General features: G+C 44.2%; 1 protein-coding gene across 4 annotated transcripts in view; it reads left to right on the top strand.

The window, feature by feature from the left end:
• The first annotated feature begins 342 nt into the window (after positions 1-342).
• Positions 343-25,255, top strand: part of LOC137846612 (leucine-rich repeat and fibronectin type III domain-containing protein 1-like protein) — a 41,891-nt gene continuing 16,978 nt past the window's right edge. Inside the window, exons 1-2 of one of the 4 annotated variants that reach the window (XM_068664609.1) lie at positions 356-505; positions 15,208-15,398. In XM_068664609.1, the coding sequence (XP_068520710.1) occupies positions 15,346-15,398 (53 nt within the window). In that variant the 5' untranslated portion in view covers positions 356-505; positions 15,208-15,345. Of the gene's footprint in view, positions 506-13,304; positions 13,355-15,207; positions 15,399-25,255 lie in introns of those variants that run through there. The other 3 variants (XM_068664606.1, XM_068664607.1, XM_068664608.1) reach the window with 3 other exon arrangements.

Here is a 25,255-nt window from a genome sequence, read left to right as displayed (position 1 = left end):
AAAGCAGCTCCCATCATTTTCTGGTAGCGACATGAACGGGGCGGGATGCTCCTGAGAAATGTGCTCCTAAATGAGCATAAACCAAAAAAAAAAAAAATTTGTTTGACATCTCACAGCCCCTGTCTTCATGATGGTTTTGGTTTCTCTCCATAACACATGGTTTTTGGGTGTCCAAAACCCAGAAGGACCTCTGCAGCTCCTAATTTGCTTGAAATAATTTGGTTTCTCTCCATAAAATGTGCTTTTTGGGTGTCCAAAAGCCAGAAGGATGTCTGCAGCTCCTAATTTTCTCAACATTTTTTGGCAGTTAGTGGCTGGATAGAGATTTACTTAGTCTGTCAATCCTTTCTGTGCCCCCCAGGTCGGGCCACGGAGAGGGGACGCTGGATGCTCAGACGAGGACGATGCGGGCGGCGCTCTGGACGGGCTCCCTGTCTGCTCCAGGTCTTTGCATGATGTAGGAGATGGATGGACAAAAGCTAAATGCTTCCTATTGCATCTGCAGGTACGAGAGAAGACCTTTAAATAATGATGGTTGTGGTTGATATTAAGGGGAACTTCATGGCGTGGACCAAGAGGTCTTTGATTTTTTGCTGCTTGAGCCTTACTTGGTTTTAGCTGGATTCCCCCCTGGTGCTCCTGCTGCTCAGTTTCCCTCTTCCCTTCCTTCACGTGTTGTCCCACAGAAAGAACAAAACCCAAAAATCTGCTTCTAGCAGATGCTTGCAAGACAAACCCCTCTCCCTGGGTGAAAGGGACACTCGCCCATCCCAAATTGGGATTTTTCTTGGTTGGGTGCCTAGGGCAGACAACATGACATCTAGCATTGAATTCATTTTGAAAAATGGGGAAAAAAATACCATTATCATCCACACGAAGGACTTTTTTCACTAATGTGGATTGAGTAAAGGGAGTTTTGTTGTGGTGGGAAATCCTGGATCCTCTATAAACCCAGAAGAGCCTGGCTGCTTTATTTTGTTATCCCCACTTCTCTGATCCCACACTTAGCCCCGGAGTGGCAGGAGCTCACCGTCGAGCAGAGTGCCTGTGAAATATGTGCATATTCTTTTCTGGTCGGGAACAATCACACTTCCAGACAAATTTCGAGGATCACTGAGCCTCCGCTGAGCCCTGTCGTAGGCACTCAGCGCCAAGACCAAATAACTTCTTCTATCCCTGCTCCGTGTGCGTTGACTTTTCTCGTTCCGAGCTGAATTATTAATCTTCCCGTGGCTTTTCTGTGGCACCCAACCGGCTTCAGACGAGGCTTTATAATATAAAAGTGTGAAGTTTTTGTTAAATTCGACCAATTTTAGCAGCCGCTTGTTTTCTAGGTGCTTGCAAGCATACACTTTTTTGGAGGACAAATATATCCCAAATAGCTTTTTAGTCATTCCCTTGTGTTTTCCCCAGTGTCCTTTTTTTTGGCAAGCAAGCACTGGGCCAGGTGAGCAGGGAGCTTTAAACGGGTGATATTTTATTGAGGTGTGTGCAGTCTTGGATGAAATTTGGGCTCCTTTCCGTGTTCTGGCATGGCTCTGAAGGTTATTCTTCACCCCCCGGGCTGCTTCCATCCCCTCTGGGATCTCTGGTGGTGACCGGATTAGAGATGGATGCCCACAGAAATAAGGACTTGGGGGCACTGGGTTGGAACTGGGCAGCACTTTGGCAACGAGAAATTCAGGATTGGGTCTTCTTGTTTAATTTTTCCCTCCCTTAAATTTCTGGGAGAGGTGAGGAAATGCAATTTAGATGACAGCATCAGTGCCCTCGTGAGTTTGGTCCCCCTTTATCCTAAAAAAAACTATTTTATGGTACCTTTCTGTACGATTCCTGTTGTTGGAACCGTGGTGGCTCTTCTCAGCGCTGGGATCTCAGCGGTGTTGGAGCAAGTGGTGATGCTCACGTGCATCCCACGCTGGGTCCGTGCTGCTCCCGGGAGGCTGCAGATCCCGCTGCCCTCCACTTGCCTTTGAACCCCGGGAGCTGGGGCTGCGGGGAGGAGTGGAAGTGATGGGAGGTGGGAGGGAGGCAGACAAGCAGCGTGTAAAAAAAGCTCCCAAATTGCTCTGCTAAAAGAGTTAATAGCTCATGCCCACGTTGCTAGTGGTGTGGGTTTTTTTTTGTTTTTTGTTTTTTTTTCCTTCGTGCATGTCTAACATGAGGCAGGATCAGCTCCGAGCTGGATCTGCTTTGCATTTCGGAGCTGCATTCGCCTGTCTGCTTTCTGGGACGAGTGCTGGGAGCCCTGGCTGTGATGGAAATAATGCGTATCGATTGGAAAACGTCTTCTGGAGGCTGGTTTTGCAAAGCCAGCATCTTGATTCCAAGCACAGGCGTGGTGGAGGAGCAGGAAATGAAACGCAGGGGTGCACCTCTCGGAATGAACCAAACAGGATTATTCCTGCAGGAATCCGCGTTTTGGGAAATATCCCAGCAAACTGGTGAATTATAAATTGCTATATCTATACGTGCAGGATGGAGCTGGGTCGTGCTGGTTTTCGCCTTGGCAGAGGACCTTTTGTGGCTGTGATGAATTAGAAGTCTTTCTTTTCCCATTGCTGGCCTCCTTGGATTATTTTGCCAGCTGACCTTTATGTTCAGAAAAGCCTTCTTGCTCATTTTTTTCTGCCTGGGAAAATGGTTCAGGCTTCACCTTTCGCTTCAGCTCCGATGGAAGCCGTAGAGAAGGATGGATTAGGGCTGGACCAGATGCCCTTTGCAGGTCCCATTCCGCCCAAAATTATTCTGCAGATTCATGGTATACAACAGCTGCCAAATGGCATTGGTTTGTTGTGGTGTTTTTTGTTTTTTTTTTTTTGGTGTGCTCTGCGCTAGGCTTTAGTATTTCTGCGTAATAATGAGCGAGGGGTGGCAGGGACAGATTTTGCAGTCTGTTTGCTTGTCTGGGCTGAATTTGAGCCAAGCCTGGACCAAGGAGGTCATGTCACTACACGGCCGCTGTGACACTGGCTGGGGCTGCGACTGCTCCAACCGCAGCTGGTGGCTCCTGCTCCGTGCCCTTTGCTTGGGTAACACGAGGAGAGGGAGCCCTTATTCCACCCCCTTTTTTTTATTTTTTTTTTTGGCTTTTTTTTTTAGGCTGGTTGAATTAAGCCTCTCCCTTCCTGCTGCCTCCTCTTGGCCTCCACCAGAGGCTGGAGGTGCGGAGCGGCTCCTCCTTTCCAGCTGGAACCAAGCACGGCTCCTGGCACGGGTCCCCCCGGGTGACGTCCTCGTGAATTCCGAAATAGCCTTGCTCCGAGCTGCCGTCTGTCCGGCTCAGCTGCTCTGAGGCTAAAACATTTCCAAAAAAAAAACAAAAAAAACAAAAAAAACAACTTTTCAGGGCAAAAAAGCTTGGGTTCCTGTCATGCCCAACGCACTTGAATCAGCAAGAGTGCTTCGAGTGCTGCTTCTTTCCCTGATGTTATTTTTTTTTTATTAAATGAGAGTTCTCAGAGCGTTGTTATTTCTATTTTTTTCCTTCTTTTAAACGCAAAAATTAAGCTGGTAGGATGGACTTTGGTAGAGCTCCCATCAAATACACGAGGGTGGTGCTGCCTTCGTCCAGACCTCGACTCCTCTCATCGATCCCAAATATTCACCAAACCAGACCTGCAATTTAGGAGGAACTTGGCTTTTTATCGAATTTCTAGGCTGCTGCTGGGAGATTGAGTGCTGATATCAGTGCAAACCGCTGAGATTTGGGGTTCTTCGCTGGATGTGAGGTGCCCATGAAATGGTTTTTAAACATACGGAGGACAAGTGGTTGGGTATGTCCTCCAATTTGGATGCTAATTGAGCCTCTCTTCATTGAAAAATGAAGCCAGATTATACAGCAGTATCTGTTTTCACAGGTCTTCCTTCTCCCACTGTAATTAGAAGCCGTTTCTGTCTGAAATTACAGACTCTTAAACCCACCTGCGAGTAGATCCCTTTCTCTGAACACCCCAGCATCACTCAACGCCATCAGCAACCCAGAGAAACCCTAGCAGGGGGCTGCTGCGTGGCAGGATTTTGCTGTGATTGCGCATTTTCCTTCCATTCTTTATTGGTGGGGAAATGCAAGGCACCTAAACCAGGTCAGGAGCTTGGAGATGTCCACGTGCCTGCTTGGCGCTGGCTTTCTCTATTTTATTAACACCAAAAAAGGCATTCTTAGTTTCATATAATATTTATTTATTTATTTATTTATTTATCTATCTATTTATTTATTTATTTTTTTCTGCATTAATGGTAGGGCTGCTGGCTTTCTGTATTATATTAACACCAAAACGTGCATTCTTAATTTAATATTTAAATAGATATATATATATTTTGCATCAAAGGTGAGGCTAAGGGTGGCTAAATTAGCCTGACCTCTGCAGTTGGTCTCGTATTCCGGGTGGACGGGTATGAAGTTTGAATATAATAAAATACAATTTGTGGCTGTTTTCCTGTAAGGCTGAACTCCTGACAAGCGACTCAAATTGTAAGATTTGTTTTAGGGCTGGTGCTGCCCTCTAAAACTGCTTAATCCTTTGAATTCCTTTCAATAGCAGGATGCCCCAGGGCTGGATGCGCACAGCCAGTTCCCCTTGTGTGTGTTTTTTTTTTGTTTTTTTTTCCTCATCCTAAGGGATATTTGCATGAGAATGAGTGACAGCACAGCATTTTGTGTAGGGAGTCCTGTGCCAAAATGCTGAGAGCCCTTCCAAGATGCCTGTTTTTGTCTTAATGCTTCATCAAGCACAGCCTGCTGCATCAGGTTGCCACAGCACGGGGCTGAATATTTTGTCTTTAGGTCAAGTTTTACCCCTGAAATGCTTTTTTTTTTTTTTTTTTGGGTTATCTTTTAGGATGAGTCAGCAGCACGCGATTTGTTCTGGACCTCTGTCCAGGTCAGGGGGTGGCTTCTGGATTGCTCCAAAAGTTCTTTGTTTAAGCCAAAATCAGAGAAAAAGTGGGCAGGAGGCTTGACAAAGCTTTGGTTCTTCATGGCACTGCTCTTATCTGAAGGTACCCAAAACTCAGCCCGCACCCCATGGCAGGTTAATCCATCCTCATTCTGAAGCCATGAATTTCCTTCTTTTTCTCTGCTTTTTATCAAGAAAAATGTCCTTCCTTGGGTCCCTAAAACTAAGATCTGAATTGCAAACTGCGTTCTATCAGTACAAAAAGTGGCATTCCCTGACAAATATTACCCAGGCAGAAGAAATCACATCACTCATGGTGTTCCATGTGACTTAGAAAGCCAGCTTGGTTCTGATTTTTGCAGCACAATAAAAAAAAATTGCTATAAATGAGCAGGAGATGACCAAAAGTGGCCTCCAGGTTGGAGAAAAGTGCTAAGAAGACGTTTCTTATGGAGACGAGGATGGGAACGGTGGGAGCTGGGTCCTGCTGGAAGAATGGCTGGTTTGATCCGTTTGAAGTTTTCTCTTTAAAATGTAGATGCCCTCGGTTCTTCTGCTGGGAGCCTTCCCTTTGCTGTCAGTGAAGAGCGAAAATGAAAATTCTTGTCGTTTCTCTGCTTTGTGCTTTTTTTGTTGTTGTTGTTGTTTTTTTTTTTTCCCCTTGTATTATTAGTAGTAGTATATTTCTTTCCCTTGTATTATTAGGAGCATCGTTATCATCATCATTATCATTATTGATTTTTTTATTATTTCTTGTTGCTCTTTTTCTTTTTTCTTTTCTTTTCTTTTCTTTTCTTTTCTTTTCTTTTCTTTTCTTTTCTTTTCTTTTCTTTTCTTTTCTTTTCTTTTCTTTTCTTTTCTTTTCTTTTCTTTTCTTTTCTTTTCTTTTCTTTTCTTTTCTTTTCTTTTCTTTTCTTTTCTTTTCTTTTCTTTTCTTTTCTTTTCTTTTCTTTTCTTTTCTTTTCTTTTCTTTTCTTTTTTCGGTAGTGGAGGCGTGGAGCAGGACCAGGAGAGGTTTACTGGCAGGTTGTGAGCTGCTCGGGCACCTTTCTCCCCTGTCTGGTGGGAAATAATCCCAAATGCTATAAAGGTGATAACATTATTAAGCCCGGAGGCACCAGCAAGAAGTCAGTGTGTTCATCAAAAGGCACTTAAAAATGCTTTCAGCCTCCAGCCTCTCGCACTGGAGAGGTACTCACAAGTCTACAGAATTTTAAGGTGCTGGAAGTGGTGGGCTACAGCCTATTAATTAGAAGGAAATCAGGTTTGCTCTTTGGGGTCTCGCCGAGGTTGCAGCGGTGGAGGTGTGGAGGTCGCTCCTCTTCTGTCCTGGTGGGTTTGAGGCTTGGGAAGATTCAGGGGGATCTTCTTTGCAGGAGAAACGTGTTTTCTGCCCCCCAAAAAACACGTTTTTATGCTCCAAAGTCTTCACTCCCAAGAGGGGGGCATGCTTTTGCTGTCGTGGTTTTGGCTCACCAGCCTGAGCCTGGAAGATCCCAGCTTTGAGGAGGAGATGAGCACGGGATGCTGGAACGCAACCCTGGGGTATCCAAAAGGCTTCGCGTGGTAAATCTCAGTGTCACGGTTTTCATTACTCTTTACTCACTAGAACATAATCCACCCCAAAAAGGCTGCGATGATGAGCTCTGTCTGCTCTTACATTTACATTTTCTCCATGGCATACGCTCTATCAGGAGCTATTTGCCTTTGTCTGGGTGCTTTCGGGGAAAAAAAAAGAACTTTTCTGCATCTCAAAGCGTATTTGAATTTAACAAGAGGACGGTAATGCCTTTCCTGATGTATGCCGCATCCTTTAAAGTTGCTTTCTTGCGTATAATAGTCATTATTTCTCTACCTCATTTTCTTTCTTTTCAGCTGTTTGCAAAGGTTTTTACGAAAGCTGATTCACCTGTGACTGCTATGTAATACAATCGTCGCTGCCTTTTAGATGGTGTTAAAATGAAGCTTTAAAATTGTGCCTATAAAACACCAATTTATCAAATCCTCCTGAAAAGGGGACTGTCAAAGCAAGTTGTTTCTTTTTTTTACATCTTTATTGTATTATTATTAAAGGCTGGCAGAATATATGTTTATAGGGGATGATTCTACTTTGCATCTGCATCCCTCAGTAAAATGTCTTAGGGAATTTGAGGGATTTTTTTTTCCCTATTTTTTTCCCTTTTTTATGAGGGACAATATTTTTTCCTATTTTTCCCCATTTTTTTTTTCCTTTTTCCACCTTTCCAATCTGTTTTGTAATGACACCTGTGTGCTTATGGCTGCTGACCAAAAATGCAGCATTAGGATTCCTGTGTCAAGGACTTGGTTTAAACACTTGGAACAGGATGAATTGTAAAGTAAGGGAAAAGAATAAAAAAGAATCATTAGCTGGGACCTGAAGAGACTTATCTTTAGTTGCAAAAACTTGGCAGAAGCTAGGCTTTGCTTGCGAGCACACTTCATTCCTCTTGTAGAAGAGAGGACAAAATGCGATGTCTTTCAGCAGCATAGGGAAGTGTTTCAGATATTCCTACTAATTGCAGAGTACAAAAATGCCTTAGACTCCCTGGAAATGCAAAAAAGGAATAGTTGAAGTAGTTTATTTCTGTATTTATGGTCAGCTCGCCCAGCTGGCTGTTGTGAAATAAGGGGCCAAAGGGGCTGTTGCTGGATGAGAGGTGGCTCGGAGGCTGGTTTGCATCCCCGCGCTGCAGAACCTTGCTTAGAAATAAAAATAAAGGATGCATTGGGACTCTCATGAATTTTGGGGCTGTCCCAAAGCTGGGAGGGGACCTGTGGTCCTGGTGGTCACATCGGCAGGTGCTGGAGGATCGTTGCTTTCCTGTCTGGTTTCCACAGCTGTTTGCCATGGTCATCTCTTTTTCTTTTTTTTAATTTTTTTTTCTTCTTAAACTAACAGCTTTATGACTTTAGCAAATTGGCATTAGCTTAGAGGGAGTTAGAGCAATATAAATCCCTAAGTGGATGATTTATTTTGTTTGGAATTCAGATGTGAGCAGCCACTGTCGATGAGCGGAGTCGGCTAATCCTGATTTGCAGCCCTTTAAATTATGATCAAAAGTGGTCACACAAGGATTAAGAGCAGTTCAAGTGATCTACTGGGAATGTAATTCAGATTAAACCATTTGCATCGTGTAAAGCCAGTCTCTGTTGAATTAGGCACCTTGTGACAGAGGTTTAATGCCCGTTCCACGTTTCCCCACATTGTAAAAATCTGAAATTCATCAAGAAAATATTTAAAAATCTGAAATTCATCAAGAAAATACTTAACACTTTAGATAATCTCAAATGTAGCCTAGGTTAAAAAAGAAAGACAAGTTTTGTGGTAGGAATTGTATTATTATTCGCACTGAAGGATGTTGTGGTTGCTGATGCTGACGCATGCAGAGTCCAAATGTGCCTCAATGCACACCTAGTACACCTTGCATCCTCCTGAATTGTGCTCTGACTCGTTTTCTGCTTTCTTGGACAATGGGATATGCTGGCCTTAAGTAACTTTGGAGGTTTTGGGGTCTGCAGAACAAGGATAAGCTGTGATATCCTACAGTGATGCGTCAAGAGGCGTCCAGATGATGGACTGGTTTGCCACCACCTTTATCCATATCACTCACTGGATTTCTGGTGTTTAATTCAGCACATGCACAAGGGGCTGCCCAGATTTCTCTGCCAATTGCCACGGTCGTGCAAATGCTTTTGGGTTTTTCTGGGTCTTGGGAGAAAGTTTGGTCCTACCTTGCCTCATTTCAGGCATCCCAAGGGGGAGAGGGTGATGGCCAAGACCTCAGATGGCTCTGACTCATCACTGTTGGTGGTTTTGGGGTAAACTGGCACCTCCTTAAAATATAGTTTAGCCACATCTGGTGGTGATGCATTATTTCTTCTGTCTGGGAGGACGGGAGAATTTCACCACAAGCTTTTCACACTCCTCCGGGTGATCACTGAGGTGAGAACAGGGGCACTCACTATGAGGCTCTCAATGGCTCTCCGCCATCCTCCCATAGGACTGAACTCGTCTAGATGCTGCTTTTACATCTTCCAGCAGCACTCACGACCCCAAATTAGCTGGCTGTGAGCCGAGGGTCGCTTTGCTTTACCCAAAACCATCCGAGCAGCCCCCTCGCCGTGGGTTGTGTGCCGTGGGTTTGCCCTTCTCCTGCTTCACCAGCAGCCTCCGTGCACGCGAGGACCGCTGCTTTGCCATCTCCTTTTCCTTGCCCTTGTTTTCAGCAGCAGTAATTACGGGTCACGAATTGCAAATTGTGACCTCGCCGCTCTGAATGCGTTTGCCTCGCTTTGCTTGAGGATGGAAGTTGGAATGATGAGAGGGTGTCTATCCGTCCAGCTTTTGGCCTCTGCCTCCAGGATCATTACTCCATTACGCCATTTAGAGACCTCAGCCTGCCCTCCGCAGCCCGATATTTAATATATGACTCCCTTGGCACCGAGGACACATGAGCATTGTTCAGCGGAGGGAATCGCCCGGCAGATCATTTTTGTTGGTGCAAATAAAATGTGGTTTGCATGGCAGTGCTTGGAGATCCAGAAATGGGGGTGCTGGCTCCTTCCCAGACGATGCGGGGCTTGGCATTTTGGAGGTTTAATAGCAATTCGTGTAGCATGGGGAAGGAAGATGTACGGAGTCAGGGATCTTGCAAGCTTGATGGCTTTGCATTGCAGTTTTTAGCCAGTTTGACCTTAAACTGAAGCCCACCGCACAGCTGGAGCGCCCCTGGCATCTCGTTTTGCTCCGGCCAAACCTGTAACCACGCAATATTTGCAGTGCCTTTGGTGTTTCAGATGAATGCTCCTCTCTGGGCATCTCAGACATCTGCAGCTCGCAGGATCGAGCTCGGTTTGTTAGACCCGGGCTGTCGTCTCCTCCGATTCCCATCCCAGAGATAGCGATGCTGCGCCGTGTGTGTTGTTTTCTGCAGGGTACTGCTGGAAGAGAAACGATGTCTAGGAGAGATCCAGTGCAATTAGAGCTGCAGCAATAACCTAGATTTACTGGAGCAGTGCTGCCACTTATTAAGTGTAAGTGTGCAGGTCCTTAAATTCCCGTCGGGATTGTGTTTGCCTATTGGACTGGTTTTAAGTCCGCGTAATACCAGAAATGGCTTCTCTGCCAGAAACAATTCGGGAGATAAACAGCTCCATCCGTGCAGGCTTCAAACAAAGGCTTTTTCCCTGAAGAAGGAGAACTTGGTGAAATAGCCCCTGGTTTTCCGAGAGCCGAATTTGCGAGTCTAAAGACGTGATGAAAAGGTCTGAACTTGCTTGATCTCCAAATCGCAGCTACTTTATTTTTCCTCATTGAGACATCAGCCTTCGGAATAATTTAGTACAGCTTGCTCCCCAAACAAGCTACACCATTATTACTTATTTTGATAGCGCCGCGAGGAGCTGCTTGCGTATGCACAAAAGCCACAGAAGAGACAGGCGTTGAAGATAAAACAAGGTTATTGCAGCGCAGCGGACTGACCTGGGCATTTTTCCATCTGAGCAGCAAGAAAAGTGGAATAAATAAACGCTGGCACCACGTGCAGCCCCCTTCCTGGGAGGGGAGAGCTCTTTCAGACAAATTCAGCCGTCACTTGGGGTTGTCTTGAAGGAAAAGGATGAATGCGTCGCTTCTATCTGCGGGTGCCAACGCGGATGAATAATTAGGCTGCCGATTTTTTCTTATGGTCTCCGCGGACCCCCGATGTATCCTGGCCGATTTGATTCCGTGCGACCCAGAAAGTTATTGTGCATTTTTTTTTTGAGAGTGTTTTTCTGAGCGAGTTGTTCGGAAATAATTCATGCGGTCTTCGGAGCAGCTCAGCGAGTGGTGGAAGGGAAGGACGCAGCATTTTCGGGGCTGGGAGTGGGAACTTCAGCGGAATCCCAGTGCTCCCCAGTATGGGAGGGACTGGGGAGAGTCCCCTGAAAGGCCACCAAGACGACGATGAGCCTGGATTTTTAGGATTATCATGAGCAGAGTTCACCAATGGTTCACATCACAAACACTTCTGTCTGTGTTTTTCAGCCAATTGTTGCCAACAGGTTGATTAGGAACAAACTCAAGGGCATGCGTGTCAGATTCTTCCTTACAAAATGGTTTTCTTGATTAAATAGTTTCCTAGTTAATCATCCTTTGGATACCCTCAAGGCCTGGGTCATCCTTGCCCTTGCCTCGGAGTAAGTGTTTTGCGTCTTTTCGCACAAAACGAAGTTAACAAAACAAAATTAATTAGTTATCACCATCAGGATCTTCCTGGTGCTATCTGGTGACAGGAAAAGAGGTGTTGTGTGCAGAATGAAATACATGAAATTCTTTAAACATAAGGATTATGTTTAATTTTAATTTATTTATTTTTTTTTAATTTTAATCGTAAGGGTGATAGGAACAGGTTGTGGAGTTATTCCAAATCCATTGGATGCGGTCCCTGCTGTTGGTGACCCTGCTTTGAGCCAAGGGGCTGTATTTCTCTATAAATAATGCTTTAAAACCAGCTTCTTGAGGTTGAATTCCAACCAAGACATCTTAAATATCATGCAATCCATCCTGGCTTTAGGTCTTTGTCTCATGTTAGTGTTGGATTATGTTATACGTGGGGGTTTTTTGTTTGTTTGCACAACGACAAGGTAAACACAGGAGAAAAAAAAAAAAAAGAAAAGCATTTAAACGATGACTCTACCTCTGATTTTTTCACAGCCAGGGACTTTCGGCAGAATTTTAACCGAGTTTGCCAAGAGGTAGCATCATACAGATCACTTGCATCGCCTGCTGGAAAGTCACAGGCGTGAGCTGGGAAAACTTTTTGAAGCAAAGCCAGTGCTATTGAGGGCAGGTGCACAACATCAGGAAAGTATTTGCACATTCTAGGTCCATATAGCTGAATTTTTTAGCGTGTTGTTTCTTTTTTTCTGGTTCTCTACCAATTATTCTCCTCTTCTCTTTTCCATTTATTACACCTTTAGGGGATAATTGCCATTTCTTGCTGCCATTAGGCAGCAGGAAACCAAGCTGGGATAGTATAGATTTTTTTGTCACTTAAAGACAGCACTGCATTTTTCATATAAATTATGCGCAAGCTGTAGCGTAGGTGGGAAGGAGGTTGAGCCCTGAAAGAAAAACCCCCGAGACGTGACATGCCTCGGCTCATTCCTTTATGTATTGCTCTAGAAATCAGCCCGACTAGAGCAAAGCCAGCTTTGCTGGGAGTTTTGTGGTGTGTCGAGGATTGTTTGGCGTATACCTGGGTGCGTGCGTCTCTAAAATGGAGGAGAAAAGGGGTTTGGTGAGGATTTGAGTCCTTAACCTTCTGGATGCTCAGCAGTTTGCTATTAGGACCTGATTTTTTTCAGGTCTGAGATACAGAAGGAAGATGCAAAGACTGAGTTAATAAGCGTGTATTGTTCTGAGCATAATTCTCACCGATTTCCTTTCAGATTTAGCAGAGAAGCTTTTGGAGACAGGGGAATGTGTCCTGAAGGGTGTCAGCCTGGGGCGACACTTCAGAGGCTTCCCGATTTTAGGTGATGCGTGCAGATGTGTTCTTCCAGGCAGGCAGAAGATGTTATTTCTTATTTTGGGGTCAGCAAACGCTGATTTATTCCATCAAAACTCATGTAGGTTTTGCACCTTCAGGACTGGTTTAAAACAACTCCTCTGTTAACTGAGTGATAATGCATGATTTTTTTTTAATTATTTTTTTGTAATAAATTGGATGTCTGTTGGTAGAGGAAGAGTTCTGATGATATTTCAGAAACTGTGCAGAGGATGCTGAGCACTTGCAGCAACATCAACGCCACGAGCTGATTTAGGGCTGCAGCAGGAATTGGGATTAGGAACCATGCCTGACATCCCCCTTCCTTGTCTGGCACTCTGAGTTGGTCTGGAATAAAAAAGAAATAAAAAATAAAATCGCTTTATGTGCTGTAGACCGCAGTTTACCACTCAAAGGCGTTAATATCTATGCAAAATCTCATTAAGGACCGTAAAAAACAGTTTCTTTGCCCTGAATGTATTGACCATTTTCTCACCATACTTAATAGAGGAGGGGGGGAATAAGAATAATAAAATAATGAGAATAAGAGCATAACAATAGGAGAGGATGAAAAAGAATAAGAACAAAAAAATGTTGTAGCATAGTAGGAGGATAATGAGAATATACCAGATGTAATTAAAGTGATCTCCAATTCACAAGATGATTAGCTAATTCTTTTGTCTCAATAGCAGGACTGTTGCAGCATCCTCGTGTCTTCGTTCTGGAAATAATAACAGTGCAAAAGAAAAAAACTTTAACTCACCGATTTAATTATGATGCAGCTCATAATGGTGATATGTGGTGATCACTTTTTCTTTTTTTTCTTTTTTTTTAATCATGTTTGAGTTGCCCTCGTTGTCCCTGTGCTCGATACAGCAGGTCTATGCCTGGTGGGCCATTGGGGTAAGTCTTGAGTTGCTTCAATTCAGAGGAGAATAAGGAGTGCAAAATATTTCTGTCTCTGTGACTTAGAGCACAGTGAGCCCAGTGTGGGAGCATTTTCTAAATAAAAGTGAAGGATCTATTATTTTCATCTCTTTTACTCCCATAACACTGAAAACAGCCAGGACAAATCTGAGGCCATCATAAAATCAGGAAGAACCAGGATTTTCTCCTAGCCTGAAGTAGTAGCTAGATTTTTGAAATCTTTGTGCAATTTAGAAATTCAATTCGGTTTTCAGTAGAAGAGGTTATTATTTCCCTGTGCTGTGCAGCCCCAAACATGAAATCAGATGGCTTTGGGAAACGTTCACTTCAACAGACAAAGGAGCTCATGCAAAAAAATGAATGTTAAATATTGAGCATAACCAGTATTGAGGGGAAGCTCTGTTAGATACTGACCATAAACCCTATTTTGTATTTTCTGTCTTATTTCTGATTTTCTGTCTTATTTCTGTTTTCTCCTTGTATGCTTGGCTTGCTGCCTTTCTGAGGGAAGAGCTAGGGAAGCGAATCTTTATTTTGATTGAAAAGATCCCCAGTTTACTTTGACTTTCTTAAATCTTTCCTGGGGATCACAAAGGTAGGAAATACCAGCGCAAAGTATTCCTGGATCTGAGTATGGCTTAGGGGAAGGAAATCACCTCTGGTGCAACTTAATTCCTCCATCATCTTTTGCCTTGAAGCCGGAGTATTTCACTCAAGCTGTTATGACCTCTTCATCCGAAATATTTCACTTTCCTTGCTGTCAGTCAACGGATTTGTTTTGGGGTCGGTTTTCTTGCTTTTTAATCCCCCTGATAGAGTGAGTTTCTGGGTCTACAGAGGCATTGAGACAGCATCTATAACCCATCGTGTGAATCCCACCTCAACAGATGGATGGCATCGACCAGATTTTAGCACCAGATGTCCAAATGACACCTATTTCTGGAGGATTAGCCCCAAAAACACGCAGACCTCATCCCATGGTCATGGGAGCCCTCAGAACAAGCTCTATTCTGTTGGGGGGGGGATTAGAGAGACCTTTCCCCATGGATCTTGGTTTTGGAGATGAACTCATTTGCCAGAAGGTGTTTTGTGTTTTTTGTGTTTGCTTGGCTTGTTCAGAAGCAGGTTGGGAAGTGCTGTGCCCTGCGTGTTTCTTGCCTGCTTAATGAGCTGTGTCTTTGGAGCTGTGAAGCCAAGGTGATTTATTAGGAGCTCCGTAGGTTAGAAAACGATGAGCAAATGCAATTTTGGAGCAGCTGCTGGTAGCAAGCAGAAGTTCAGCCTCTCTGCAAGCCATCGAGATGCTATGGCATGGTCGTGGTCCAGCTCCTCCATCCTCATCGTCACCAAAACCCACAGCAGCCTGATGGCTCGTGTAGATGTAGAGGAGCTGGTCTGAGTTGGGCATCCGAATTCTTCATTTTCTACCTTATTCCTTCCCCAAATCAGTGAATCAAGGGGTGTCAGAGGTGGAGGCACTGGTCTGCGTCAGGCATCCCAATTCTTCACTTTCTACCTTATTCCTTCCCCAAACCAGCAAACGGGGTGTCACAGACTCCACACTTTTCCTTTCTCATTCATTTTTTTGGGGAAAAGTCTCTCTTCCTTATTGTCTTGCTCTTGGTTTTGCTGCTAAATCTCGGGCTTTAAATTCTGCTGCTGCTCCGCCGTCCCCAGCTTACTGTTCCTCTCTCGCAATTAATTGGCGTCCTTAGCAAGGCAATTAAGCTGTCCATCAGACTTCAGAAAGGCCTCAAGCTGAAATTTCCCCTTGTTCAGATCTGTCAGGAGTTTTGAGACTGACAGTATGTTTTTTTTTTTTTTTTAAGAGCTTTTTGAAGTTTCTCTGCATTTCCTCACTTCCCTGTGCCTGCGGTTTATGTTGCCATCTAGCTGTTGACTCACGAGAACCCTTCCCGTGTCTGCTAAATGGTGAAATGTGAAAGTCCCACGGCGACTAAAAATATATGCCAGCCGTTCTGCATCGAGAAGGTGCAATATGTGGTTTCTGTGGCCAAAAGTAAGTCCCAAAATGTCAATCTTGATGCCTCCAGGGGAAGCATCCCCAGCGGTGGCATCCTTGACGCTAATTAACCTTGCAATAAGCTGACGGTGCTGGTAAAACTCAGAACTCAGACATAGGGTGAGGGGCACAAAACCCCAATGCCAAGCTCTAGTGGGTGTTTTTTAGGGTGCAAATTTCCTCTTTTTTATCTCAGGACTTGTTTTGGTGGCCTGAAAAAGACGGAAAGGACTGCTGCAGCCACTGGGTATTTGAAAGACCCCCCAGAACCCCATACTGGAGACCCTAAGGGTTGGGATGACATTTGGAGACTTCTTGATTTTGAACCGCCTCATCGTACAGTTTTTGGTTTATTAATAGATTCTGGAGGTCCAAATTGTTTGCTAACCAAGCTCACCGAGCAAAATGAACGTTCAGACTCTTTTCATTGGCACCCAGGATTTCCACCACCCCCACCCCATAATGACGAGGCGCAGGAGTTTTTCTTACTGTTGCTGGCACATCTGTATTCCCCTGGAGAAATCTTCATTTCTCTGGCAGCGTAAAGCTAACGAAGTCACTCATTTTGCATCCAGAATTGACAGTTATATTGGAAATGAGATGAGGCGGCAGGGTCTGTAAATATTGTTATTATTATTATTATTTTTTTAAAGCAAGATGTAGGTGTTTGGATAGCTTCAAGGGGGAGAGGGAAGGAAGAACTGGGAGAATGGGAAGGACACAGCTGCATGCTGTGAATAATCCCCCAAATCTGCTGCTTTACAACATCAGGTTCAGCCTTGTCATGCCAAGCCCATGGGGAAGGAGCGGGGATGGGTTCATTTACATGGAATTGCAGTGAAATGAGGAAATTTCCCATCTCCAGCCTGGCTGCTGCTGCAGAGCTGCTCGTGAGCAGCCACCTTTGCAGAAACCTGGAGTTTAATTTAACGTAATGGGTTGGTACGGCGTTTTAACTAGGCCAGCACTCCTGGATTTTGGGGATTTGGGTCCGGTTTTGCTGTTGAACAGAATGTACTGCTTCTGCCGAGTACCTGGCAGGAGGCTGAATCTCTGACCAGAGAGCCTCTGACATCTCCCAAATGCTCCATTTGATGCATTCTTGGGGAAAATGAGCTTAATCTGAGAGAAAGTCAATCTCATGCGTTTTGCACAGTCAGGGTATATCTAATTCCTGCGAATGGGAGTGGGACCTATTAACAGCCCAGCATTTGGCACAGGTTTATGAGCACTGGGGTGCATAGCAGGGTAGATCAATATTTAATTTTATTTCCTTGGGCACTTGGGGTGCCTTGTCCTGTATTCTGCGGTGGATGCTTGGGCCTGTTTTATTCTGCACCTTGTAGTTTCGGAGGAAGACCTGGCTTTTTTAGCAATTCTGCCTGGTTTCGAGAGGTGCTTGGGCAAAAATTGTGCAGAAATTGGCTGCCCCCTGTAGCGAGCCACCCTGTTTGGGATCCAACCCCTGTAGTATCCTCACCCCTTGCACTGCTGATAAAGTGCAATTCCCAAAGGGAATGGGACCTCTTAATTTCAGGATGGATGGCCACAATGCTGCACTGCATCCAAAAGGAGAATCCGTCACCTCTAGGACCTCTAATCCCTTAAAGAAAGTGCACCAGGCTCCCAAAAAGCAGCTTTGGTGCTCAACTTGGAGGTCACTTTGAAAGTGGAACAGCTTAAACTGCCCCTTTTCCACCAGGAGATGGGCCCTTTCATATTTCTGAAGATTGTTTCTTTGTATTTTATCTAAAGCTCTAAGGTTTCAGAGCAGCGTTCTCGCATTTAGGCCTCCAAACAAATTTAAATAACAATAAAATCTCCTTGGAAAAAAAAAAAAAAAAAGCAGGCAGCGCTTCTATCCTTAAACTACCACCTCTTTGGTGTCCAGAGATAGCTGGTTCAGAATTAAGTTTGTGTGAAAGAAAACAATCTTAATTTAGAGAAAAAAACAACAACAACAACAACAAAAAAAAAAAACAAAAAACAGTTTTTGGAGAACAGGGCACTGACCTGAATAGCAGCTGGAACACATTAAGTGCTTCAATTAGCAAAGGCAATAGCCACTAAAGCCAGGATGAATACAGTCCCCCAGACTGATATTGTACAAAGGTCATCTACACCTAGTTTGTTTTCCATCAAGTCATTAGATTTTGTTATTTTGCATCTTATTATTTGTTTTCTGTGCTCACAGCGTTGCTTGGTTTGGCTCTGTAGGTTTTCAGGAAGATATTAGTACATTTTTCAATCCAGAAAATTACGTTAAAACAAACTTTAAACTACTTTAAAAGCAAATCTTGTCCAGTCTATGGTGGCCCAGGCCTGGCAAAGGCACTTTGTCATCAGGGACACAAAGAAGGTCTTAACTTGTTAAGCATCAACCAGATATGACGATTAATGGGGTTGATTTTTGGATTCTCCCCCCCCCCCCTTTAATTTTTTTAATTACATTTCCGAGGGCTTTGTATGCAAGGGATTTACGTGCTTCTCCTGCACACCCACCAAAACCTGGGAGGGTGCATGCATTAGCAGAAGGTCAGATATTGCAAAGGAATTGAAGCATGAATAATTCAGTTCATTATTAATAGCTTACTCCGGTTTGAGATAATTAATTCACCAGAATGGACTTAATTGTATAGATAGTCATTTTATCCGATGGTAAATTGAAACAATCTCAGTAGTATATTAACCTCTGGAACATCCCGTTAAAAACCTGCAATTCTACAGAATTTGGAGCATCCTGTTGAACATGAATGAAAGAGGCAATATTTATGCATGCCAAGTGATCCCGGTCAGATGCAGAACCCACAGGTCGCAGAGTCCATCAGAGAGTAAAATAGATCTATTTTTAATAGTATTTACGAAGTTACGGACTTCACAGCAAGTTGGGTTAAGGACAAATGAATTTAACAAACCATTTAGTTATCTTTTTTTTTTTTTTTTTTTGCCTGTCAAAAAGTATTCCCCAACCAGACTCTGCATGCTGCAGTTCGCTGCACTTGGCTTGTTTTATCTTTTCTGACCCCTAGGAAAATGTGTGCTGCTTCAATTCCCCTTCCTTCCAACAGTTAAATAAATCTGTGCATTAGTTGTTGGCTTCTAATGCATTTCTCTTTTGCAGAGAGGGTTAGCAGTGGTTCTAGAGAAAGGACGTTGCCTCCAAAAGCCCAGAACATTGAAGGCTAATTCATTTTTTTTTATGAGAAACATGAAAAAGCATAAAGTTTTGAGGTCACCAAGGTTAGGCCAGCATTGGATATGCTTTAATTTCCAACGTCTGCTCAATTAGAGTCATCTGGAGCAGCATAACAAAATTTTACAGGAATATAATAAAAAGGGGCTGGAGTTTTCTGATGATTATCTCACAGCGGTGAGTGGCTTGGATTTCCATAATGCTTTTCATGAGGTGGAACGTCTCATAGTGCTTTGCAAAGCATTTAATCAGCAGCCATGCTGAGGACGGTGTCAGAAATAACAATCCTCTAACTCCATGTCCAACGAGGAGCATTTGGAAATCTTTCGGCTTTCAAAAGCAACTGTCCTGGGTTTTGGAAAGGTCAAAAAGCTTGGCCTTCAAGTTCAACTCTTGCATTCCTCAGCCTGCAGAAGAGGTTTTAATTGGGAGGGGAAGGCTGTGATGAGTATGCAGAAGCATAGTCAAGAGACCATGGGTGTTGATGAAGACGACCACCTGCCAGAAATGGGTCAGGCATGGTTGATCCTGTGCAAAAAAGGCGACCTTGTCTGTTAAATAAGATATTTATGGTGAAGGGAGAGGATTTACAGGTGCCATGAGAGCCCTACAGCAGCATCCTTAATTACTTGTGGGTTCGACTTAATAAGTAATGGGTATGACCTAACTGCTGTGTGTTGTATGGAGGGGAAAAAGTCTTCCTCTGTGATGTGTGTGCTCCTAAATAACTAAATAATAACGCCTGCAGAGTTGTGCTCCCTTTTGCTTGTCAGGTGCTAGAGAGAAAATAAAGCTTTCTGGTGCTTGCGTGGTATTTGTGCACTGAATGCTTCCAAATAATCTTCCATTTTTAATAATTTGCATATTGTAGAGTCCTGGGGGAGAATGAGAGTGTTTAGACCCTATTCAATATTTATAGCCGTGCTTGCTCTTACTCTGAAAAAAAAAAACAGCTCATTTTCTTCCTGAATTAGGTAAATTCTTAATGTTGCAGATCATCGTATATTGTATTTTTTTTTTTCTGTACATCGTGTGGGGTTGTTTTGGTGGTGCTGACTACCTGCTCCGATTTAACCGAAGGAAGGTGTTTGAAAGAGATGCCCTTGATGCTTTTCTCCATGCACAACGTGAGAACATCTTGCTGGCTCACCGACAGCCCCCGTCTAGCAGAGGCAGCTCAGGCGTGCTAGAGGTGATGCTGAGCCTGTGGCTGTTTTCGTGAGCTCTTGCGGACACCCTCACCCCAGCCCAGCAGGGTTAAGCTGGCTGGGCCTGGATATTATCCAGAAAAACCTGTGTGCATCACATTTCAATGCGTGCAATTTTTATTTAAGCAGCCCCTTGGGTGTTGTGCCTAGCACAGATGTTGAGGGGCTGAGTTCTGGTTTCTTCTTCCTCTGCATCAGGAAAATGAGACCAACCGGGAGACTGCAGCTGCAAGAAACCTTTGGAAGGGGACAAGTGTCCTTAACCAGCCTCTGAAAACCACAAAAAGCTGAGGTTTAGTGTTGCCTGGAGGCAATTATGCGATAATGCAGATGTTTGAATTAATGGCTTAATTATCTAGCTATCTCGAAACAGCAGTGGATTTTGCCAAGGCACTCTCTTTCTCTGTTCCTAGTCACAGGCTCAACCTCAGCTTACAAGAAGAAGAAGGGCATGTTTAAAAACCCAAACCAAACAAAACCATCATATTTGGATACAAACACTCGCAAGCCACGTTCAGCCAGGCTGGCTGAGCACTGATTAAACGTGCGCCGGAGACGTTCAGCAGCGTGCTTCCTATTTCTAAAAATACTTTTGTCTCCATGCACTGTCGTCTAAGGAATTTCTCTGGTGGAAAAAGAAAAAAAAAAAGGCTTATAGGTACAGGAGAGCTCTGCAGAACCAGCCTCTGAAAGAGGGTGGGTGATTAATTAGCTGCTCAAATCCATCCTGAGCTCCTGCGTAGGGTCGAGATCTCTGTGTTAGAGCAAGCGTGTTCCAGTTGGAGCTTCTCATTTCTGAAATGAAAGCCTTTTGGGGTTTATTGTTTGTTATTGCTTGAGTCGTGAAGACAGCTATCTCTGCAGTGGAAATCAAGATAAGTGACAAAAACAGAGTAATTGGCGCTCATAAATAATCTCCCTTCGCTGGCTGCTCCTGCGGTGCGTGTTATGCATACCAGAAGCAAGCAGGCATTATGTCGCTTGATAATCCAATTTGAAATCATTTTAAAAAACAAACACTAAAACAGGGGCTTCGTTTTGCTTTTCTTTAATCCCCCACCCCCATTTTATTTTATGTTTTTTTTTTTTTCTTTTAACTTTTAGTGGTAAGCAAAGCTCTGAAGGTTCATCAACCCTCACGGTTGGTTTGTCTCCTTAGGGAGTCAGATGGAGCCAGATTTTTTTGAGGAATCACACTTTATCAGTCCTTCATGGTGTAAATTCTCACATTCCGCTGATTCTCTCTTGCTGTTGATGATGTTGGAGGACTCCTCGTCCTACTTGCAGGGTACATGAAAGGACGAGGCACAAACTTGTGATCTCGGCTCTACGTGCACCACTCTCCACTCCAGCCTTTTCCCGAGGATTACGAGCATTTCACAAAGGAGCTGCTCCCCGGGGACCCCGAGAGGGCTCATTTTCTAGCTGGTATTGGATTTCCTCTCGTGTGTAGCAGATGCTTGTACGATTATAGAGACGCATTCCCTTTCTGTTGAAGGCTGCAGGTCTTGCCAAATGTCTGTCCATCTGTCTCACCAGAGCACTCAACTCTTTCTCTGTAGTAAGACCACAAAAAAAAAAAAAAAAAAAAAATCCTCTTCACTTCTGCTTCTCAACAGCAAAGCTGAAATCAGTGCTATAATCCGAGGGATGCTTAGTGGTCAGAAATTAATTGTTACACGCACGTACCGCATCTTTTGCGGTGGAGGGGTCGCTTGCATGGGATTCATAATTCAAAGAGGAGTAAAATAGCCTTTTAAGCCTTGCGTGCCGGCTTATTGTCTTATTAAATATTTAGCGTTTGTTTCTGAAGGGAACGGTGGTAGTTTTTGATGCTCAGTTTGCTACAGCCTTTGAGGAGCTTGATTTTTTTTTTTCCTCCCCTAAAAGCTTCTGAATCCTTTACCCACGAAGGGCAAAGTGTAGCTAACACGCTGCTTTCTTTTGTTCCCCCTCTCTGCTGCACCTTTTGTTTCATTTTTTTTTTTGAATGAAAACGCCAGTTGGGATTAACTTTCTGCATGCTTTTTGTGCTCGAAGGCGGCGTGTCAGCCTCTCGACATCCTCTGGCCAGTGACAAACATGGGAATTAGGAATAAACCTCGCGCACACCACCACGTGGAGGCACGGTAATGACCTGCTCGTAAGGCTTTGGTTGGCTGACGTGCGTGTTAATTATCTGGGTGAGTTTTTGAACTGCTGTGTCATCTTAGAAGATGCATCCAACACGCTTCTCTTTATCCTCCATAGCAGCCTTGTTAGAAGAATTTTATATCAGGAGCCCAAATATGCTTCTGGGAAAGCATCCCAGTTCTTCAGGCTAATTAGGAATGACAGTAGAGCTTGTTGAATAAATTCCACTAAATGTGGTCAGGTTAATACTGAATTATGAGGGGTGTCTATAGCTTTGTGTTAATAAAACAGTGGCGTCCCCACCCCTGGAGGTATTTGGGAGATGTGTGGACGTGGCCCCAAGGGATGTGGTGTAGTGATGGGACTTGGGGGGTCAGGCTGACGGCTGGACGTGGTGATTTTGGAGGTCTTGGATATGATGGTTTTGGAGGTCTTTTCTAACCCAGATGATTCCAGGAAGAGAAGAGCAGGAATGTGGGCTTGGGGAACCAAAAAGGTCCCATTTTGGCAAGCCCAGGATGGCTGCGGGAAGCCCTTTACTGACCCTCTGTATTTTTGGGCAAATCACTTGGCAGTCAAGGATAAAATAGGTGAGCGTGTAGGTATCACAAGAACTTGGGAACACTGTGATTTTAAGTGTAATTTTAAGCATTTTGGGTAGGGCACAATCAATTGCTGGTCTTTGTAGCTGCTGTGTTCCTTCTTGCCATGATGACTGATCTGGCGTCTCCTGACAAGGAGGATTCATTCCTACAAACTTCTGCTTTCATGGCACCCGCAGTTTTCTGATTTAATGCTTTAATCAGGGAAGGAGGGAGAGAGAGAGAGAGAATCTGCTCCAAGCTAGGAGAAGAAATTGCGAGCCAGGAACAAGCCGCATGCATTGCGGACTTGTTCTGAGCAGTTGCAATTTAAAAAAGACGTTGTTAATCACGATGTCGAGGGGCTTCACAAGTCTCTTTGGGAACAGCTTCATGCTGGGCAAGCCTCGCGAAAATGTCATTGCTTTGGGTGATGGCAGCAGGGTGGAAGGCAGGTAGGGCGATGGGGACGTTGAACAAACCCTGAGTTTTGCATTTCTCTTGCAAAAAAGAGCCCTGCCATGTGCTGCTTGCATTTTGTTGGTCGTTCTCTGTCTTGCCAAGGTATCTGCAGGCAAGATTGACTCTTTTTGACAGCAGTGGGGCTTCCAAAAGGAGTTGGGGTGTGTGGTGGTGCTAGGATAAAGCCATTATTGGGTGTTTTTGTTTTTTTGAATTTCTGTTTCTTTTTAAGAGAAAGGGCTGCGGTTTTGCAAAGTATTCAGATGCTGAGGTGTGGGCACACCGTTGGAAGGACCCCATTTAATTTTTCCCTGGTTCCCAGCGGGTTCCCAGTGCAGCCCAGAGGAGTTATTCCCTAGGGTCCAGACGCCTTGGAAATGCTGAGAGCTGTCGGGCAAAGGCATCTGCGTGCCCTCGCAACGGGGAGGCAAGGCAGCAGTAGCAACAATTTTCGGCAAGACACTTCCCAGCAGCTGACAAAATGGCTTTCGGCAGAGGTCGGCCGATAAAGCACGCTCTGCTGGGTTACAGCAGAGCTTCTACATCCCGTAGACTGATTTTTCTCCAGCATAGCCCCGTCGGTGCCAGCAGTGAGTTGTTGGAATGCATTAACGCTGAACTGCTCTGAGTATTCCCGTTAATTCCTCACATGCTAATGAGCAGACGTGTAGATTAAGTGTAAAGATTATATTTCCTTTTCAGTGAAGAAACGGATTTAGAGGCTTGCTCAACGTGGTTTAAAGCAGCCTCCTTATTCTTACAGATCACATTTTGGCTGTCCCACAGAGGGACAACTCACTTCGCTTCTAAAGTGTAATGCAGTTTACATAAAATTAGAATGGCATAAAATTAGAATTGCATAAAAACAGAATTGCATAAAAACAGAATTGCATAAAAACAGAATTGCATAAAGCACAAATAAACAAAGAAATAAATCCTGCTGTTATGCTGGTCTTGGATCCCTGAGTATGAGCTGGAAGGATGGAGTGATCAGCTTTGCAATGCCCTGCTCACAATTTGTCTTCATCCCACTAACCACAAGGACAGGGATGAGCAGAAGGGAACTTTGGAGAGATTAAAATAAGTCTGTAGAAAGAGATGCGTTTTTCCATGCAGCCCACTTTCTTCATATCCAACTAAAGGTGATTTTTCGCATGAATATTGTTCTTTTGTTAAAGCACTGTCTACAAATACTATCATTTCTTTGTCAGAGTAATGACACACCTGCCTGCATACATACCGAGCGTGCAATTTTATGCTTGTTAGACTTTGAATGGTGGGAACGGTGGTGGCATGGGATTTGTAATGAAATTATTGTCTGCCAGCTTTGTTAGAAGTGTCATTAGCTGTCATCAATTGTAAAACATTTGGGGCTGGTTAAAATGTGGAAGCGGTAGAGTTGGTAGCATTCAGCGTTGAACACCTCCTCGTAGCAAACGCCTCGTAGTAGTAGTAGGTGGACACTTCATTTCTTGATGTTTCATTTCTGAAAAATAAGTCTCAGGTGAATGCACTTCCAAGTAACAACTGTGGCCTGGTTAGCACTGGTTAATGGTCTTAGTGGTCATACTGGGAGAACCCACAGCAGTTGGTTCAGAACATTGGATTGAACGGAGGGAATTTGCGATGGTATTTTTGGTGGGTTTTGACATTAGCTTTTAGTTTGCCTTTAACTAGCTTGGTGTTATCTGCACGCCACGAAGTGGTTGAAGCAAAGCCAAGTGCTGGGATTTGTGCCCTGTCCAGCAGCCGTTCCCACCAGGGATCGGGCGCGTGTCGTTGTGCGACTGTGATTTCATTTCACAGCCTCGCAACACTCACTCAGTGCACCATCCCTTCCCATTGCCATGCTAAAACCAAACTAATTCGGCACATTTTTCCCATGTAGGAGGTTGGCTTTTTTAATTCACAAAGTTAGGGGGTAATTGGGCGGAACTCCGGCTTTTTTTTTTTTTCCGCAGAGAAAACTGCCGTTTTCTGACTGCTTCCAGCTTTCAAGTCAGCATCAAACACGCAAGAGGAAATAACGTTCAGAAGGGGAAGGGAATTTCCTGGATGGGGAAAATAACCAAACGGACCCGGTGTGCTGAAATCAGTCCTCTTCAAGAGCTCGTGGAAGAGCGAAGCGCTACCGAAATCCCGCGGTTTGTCAGACACCGACTGTGCTTGGGTGAACAATAAACCCATTATTCCATTTGTTTTACCAAGTGGCTGGCTTCTCGTGGCTGGAGGAATTACTCGTCCTCTGAATATTAGGCAGGGAGCTTCTAACAGGGT

This window comes from Anas acuta, chromosome 34, assembly GCF_963932015.1.
Source record: "Anas acuta chromosome 34, bAnaAcu1.1, whole genome shotgun sequence".
Lineage (NCBI taxonomy): Eukaryota > Metazoa > Chordata > Aves > Anseriformes > Anatidae > Anas > Anas acuta.
This window is presented reverse-complemented; position numbering and strand designations above follow the sequence as displayed.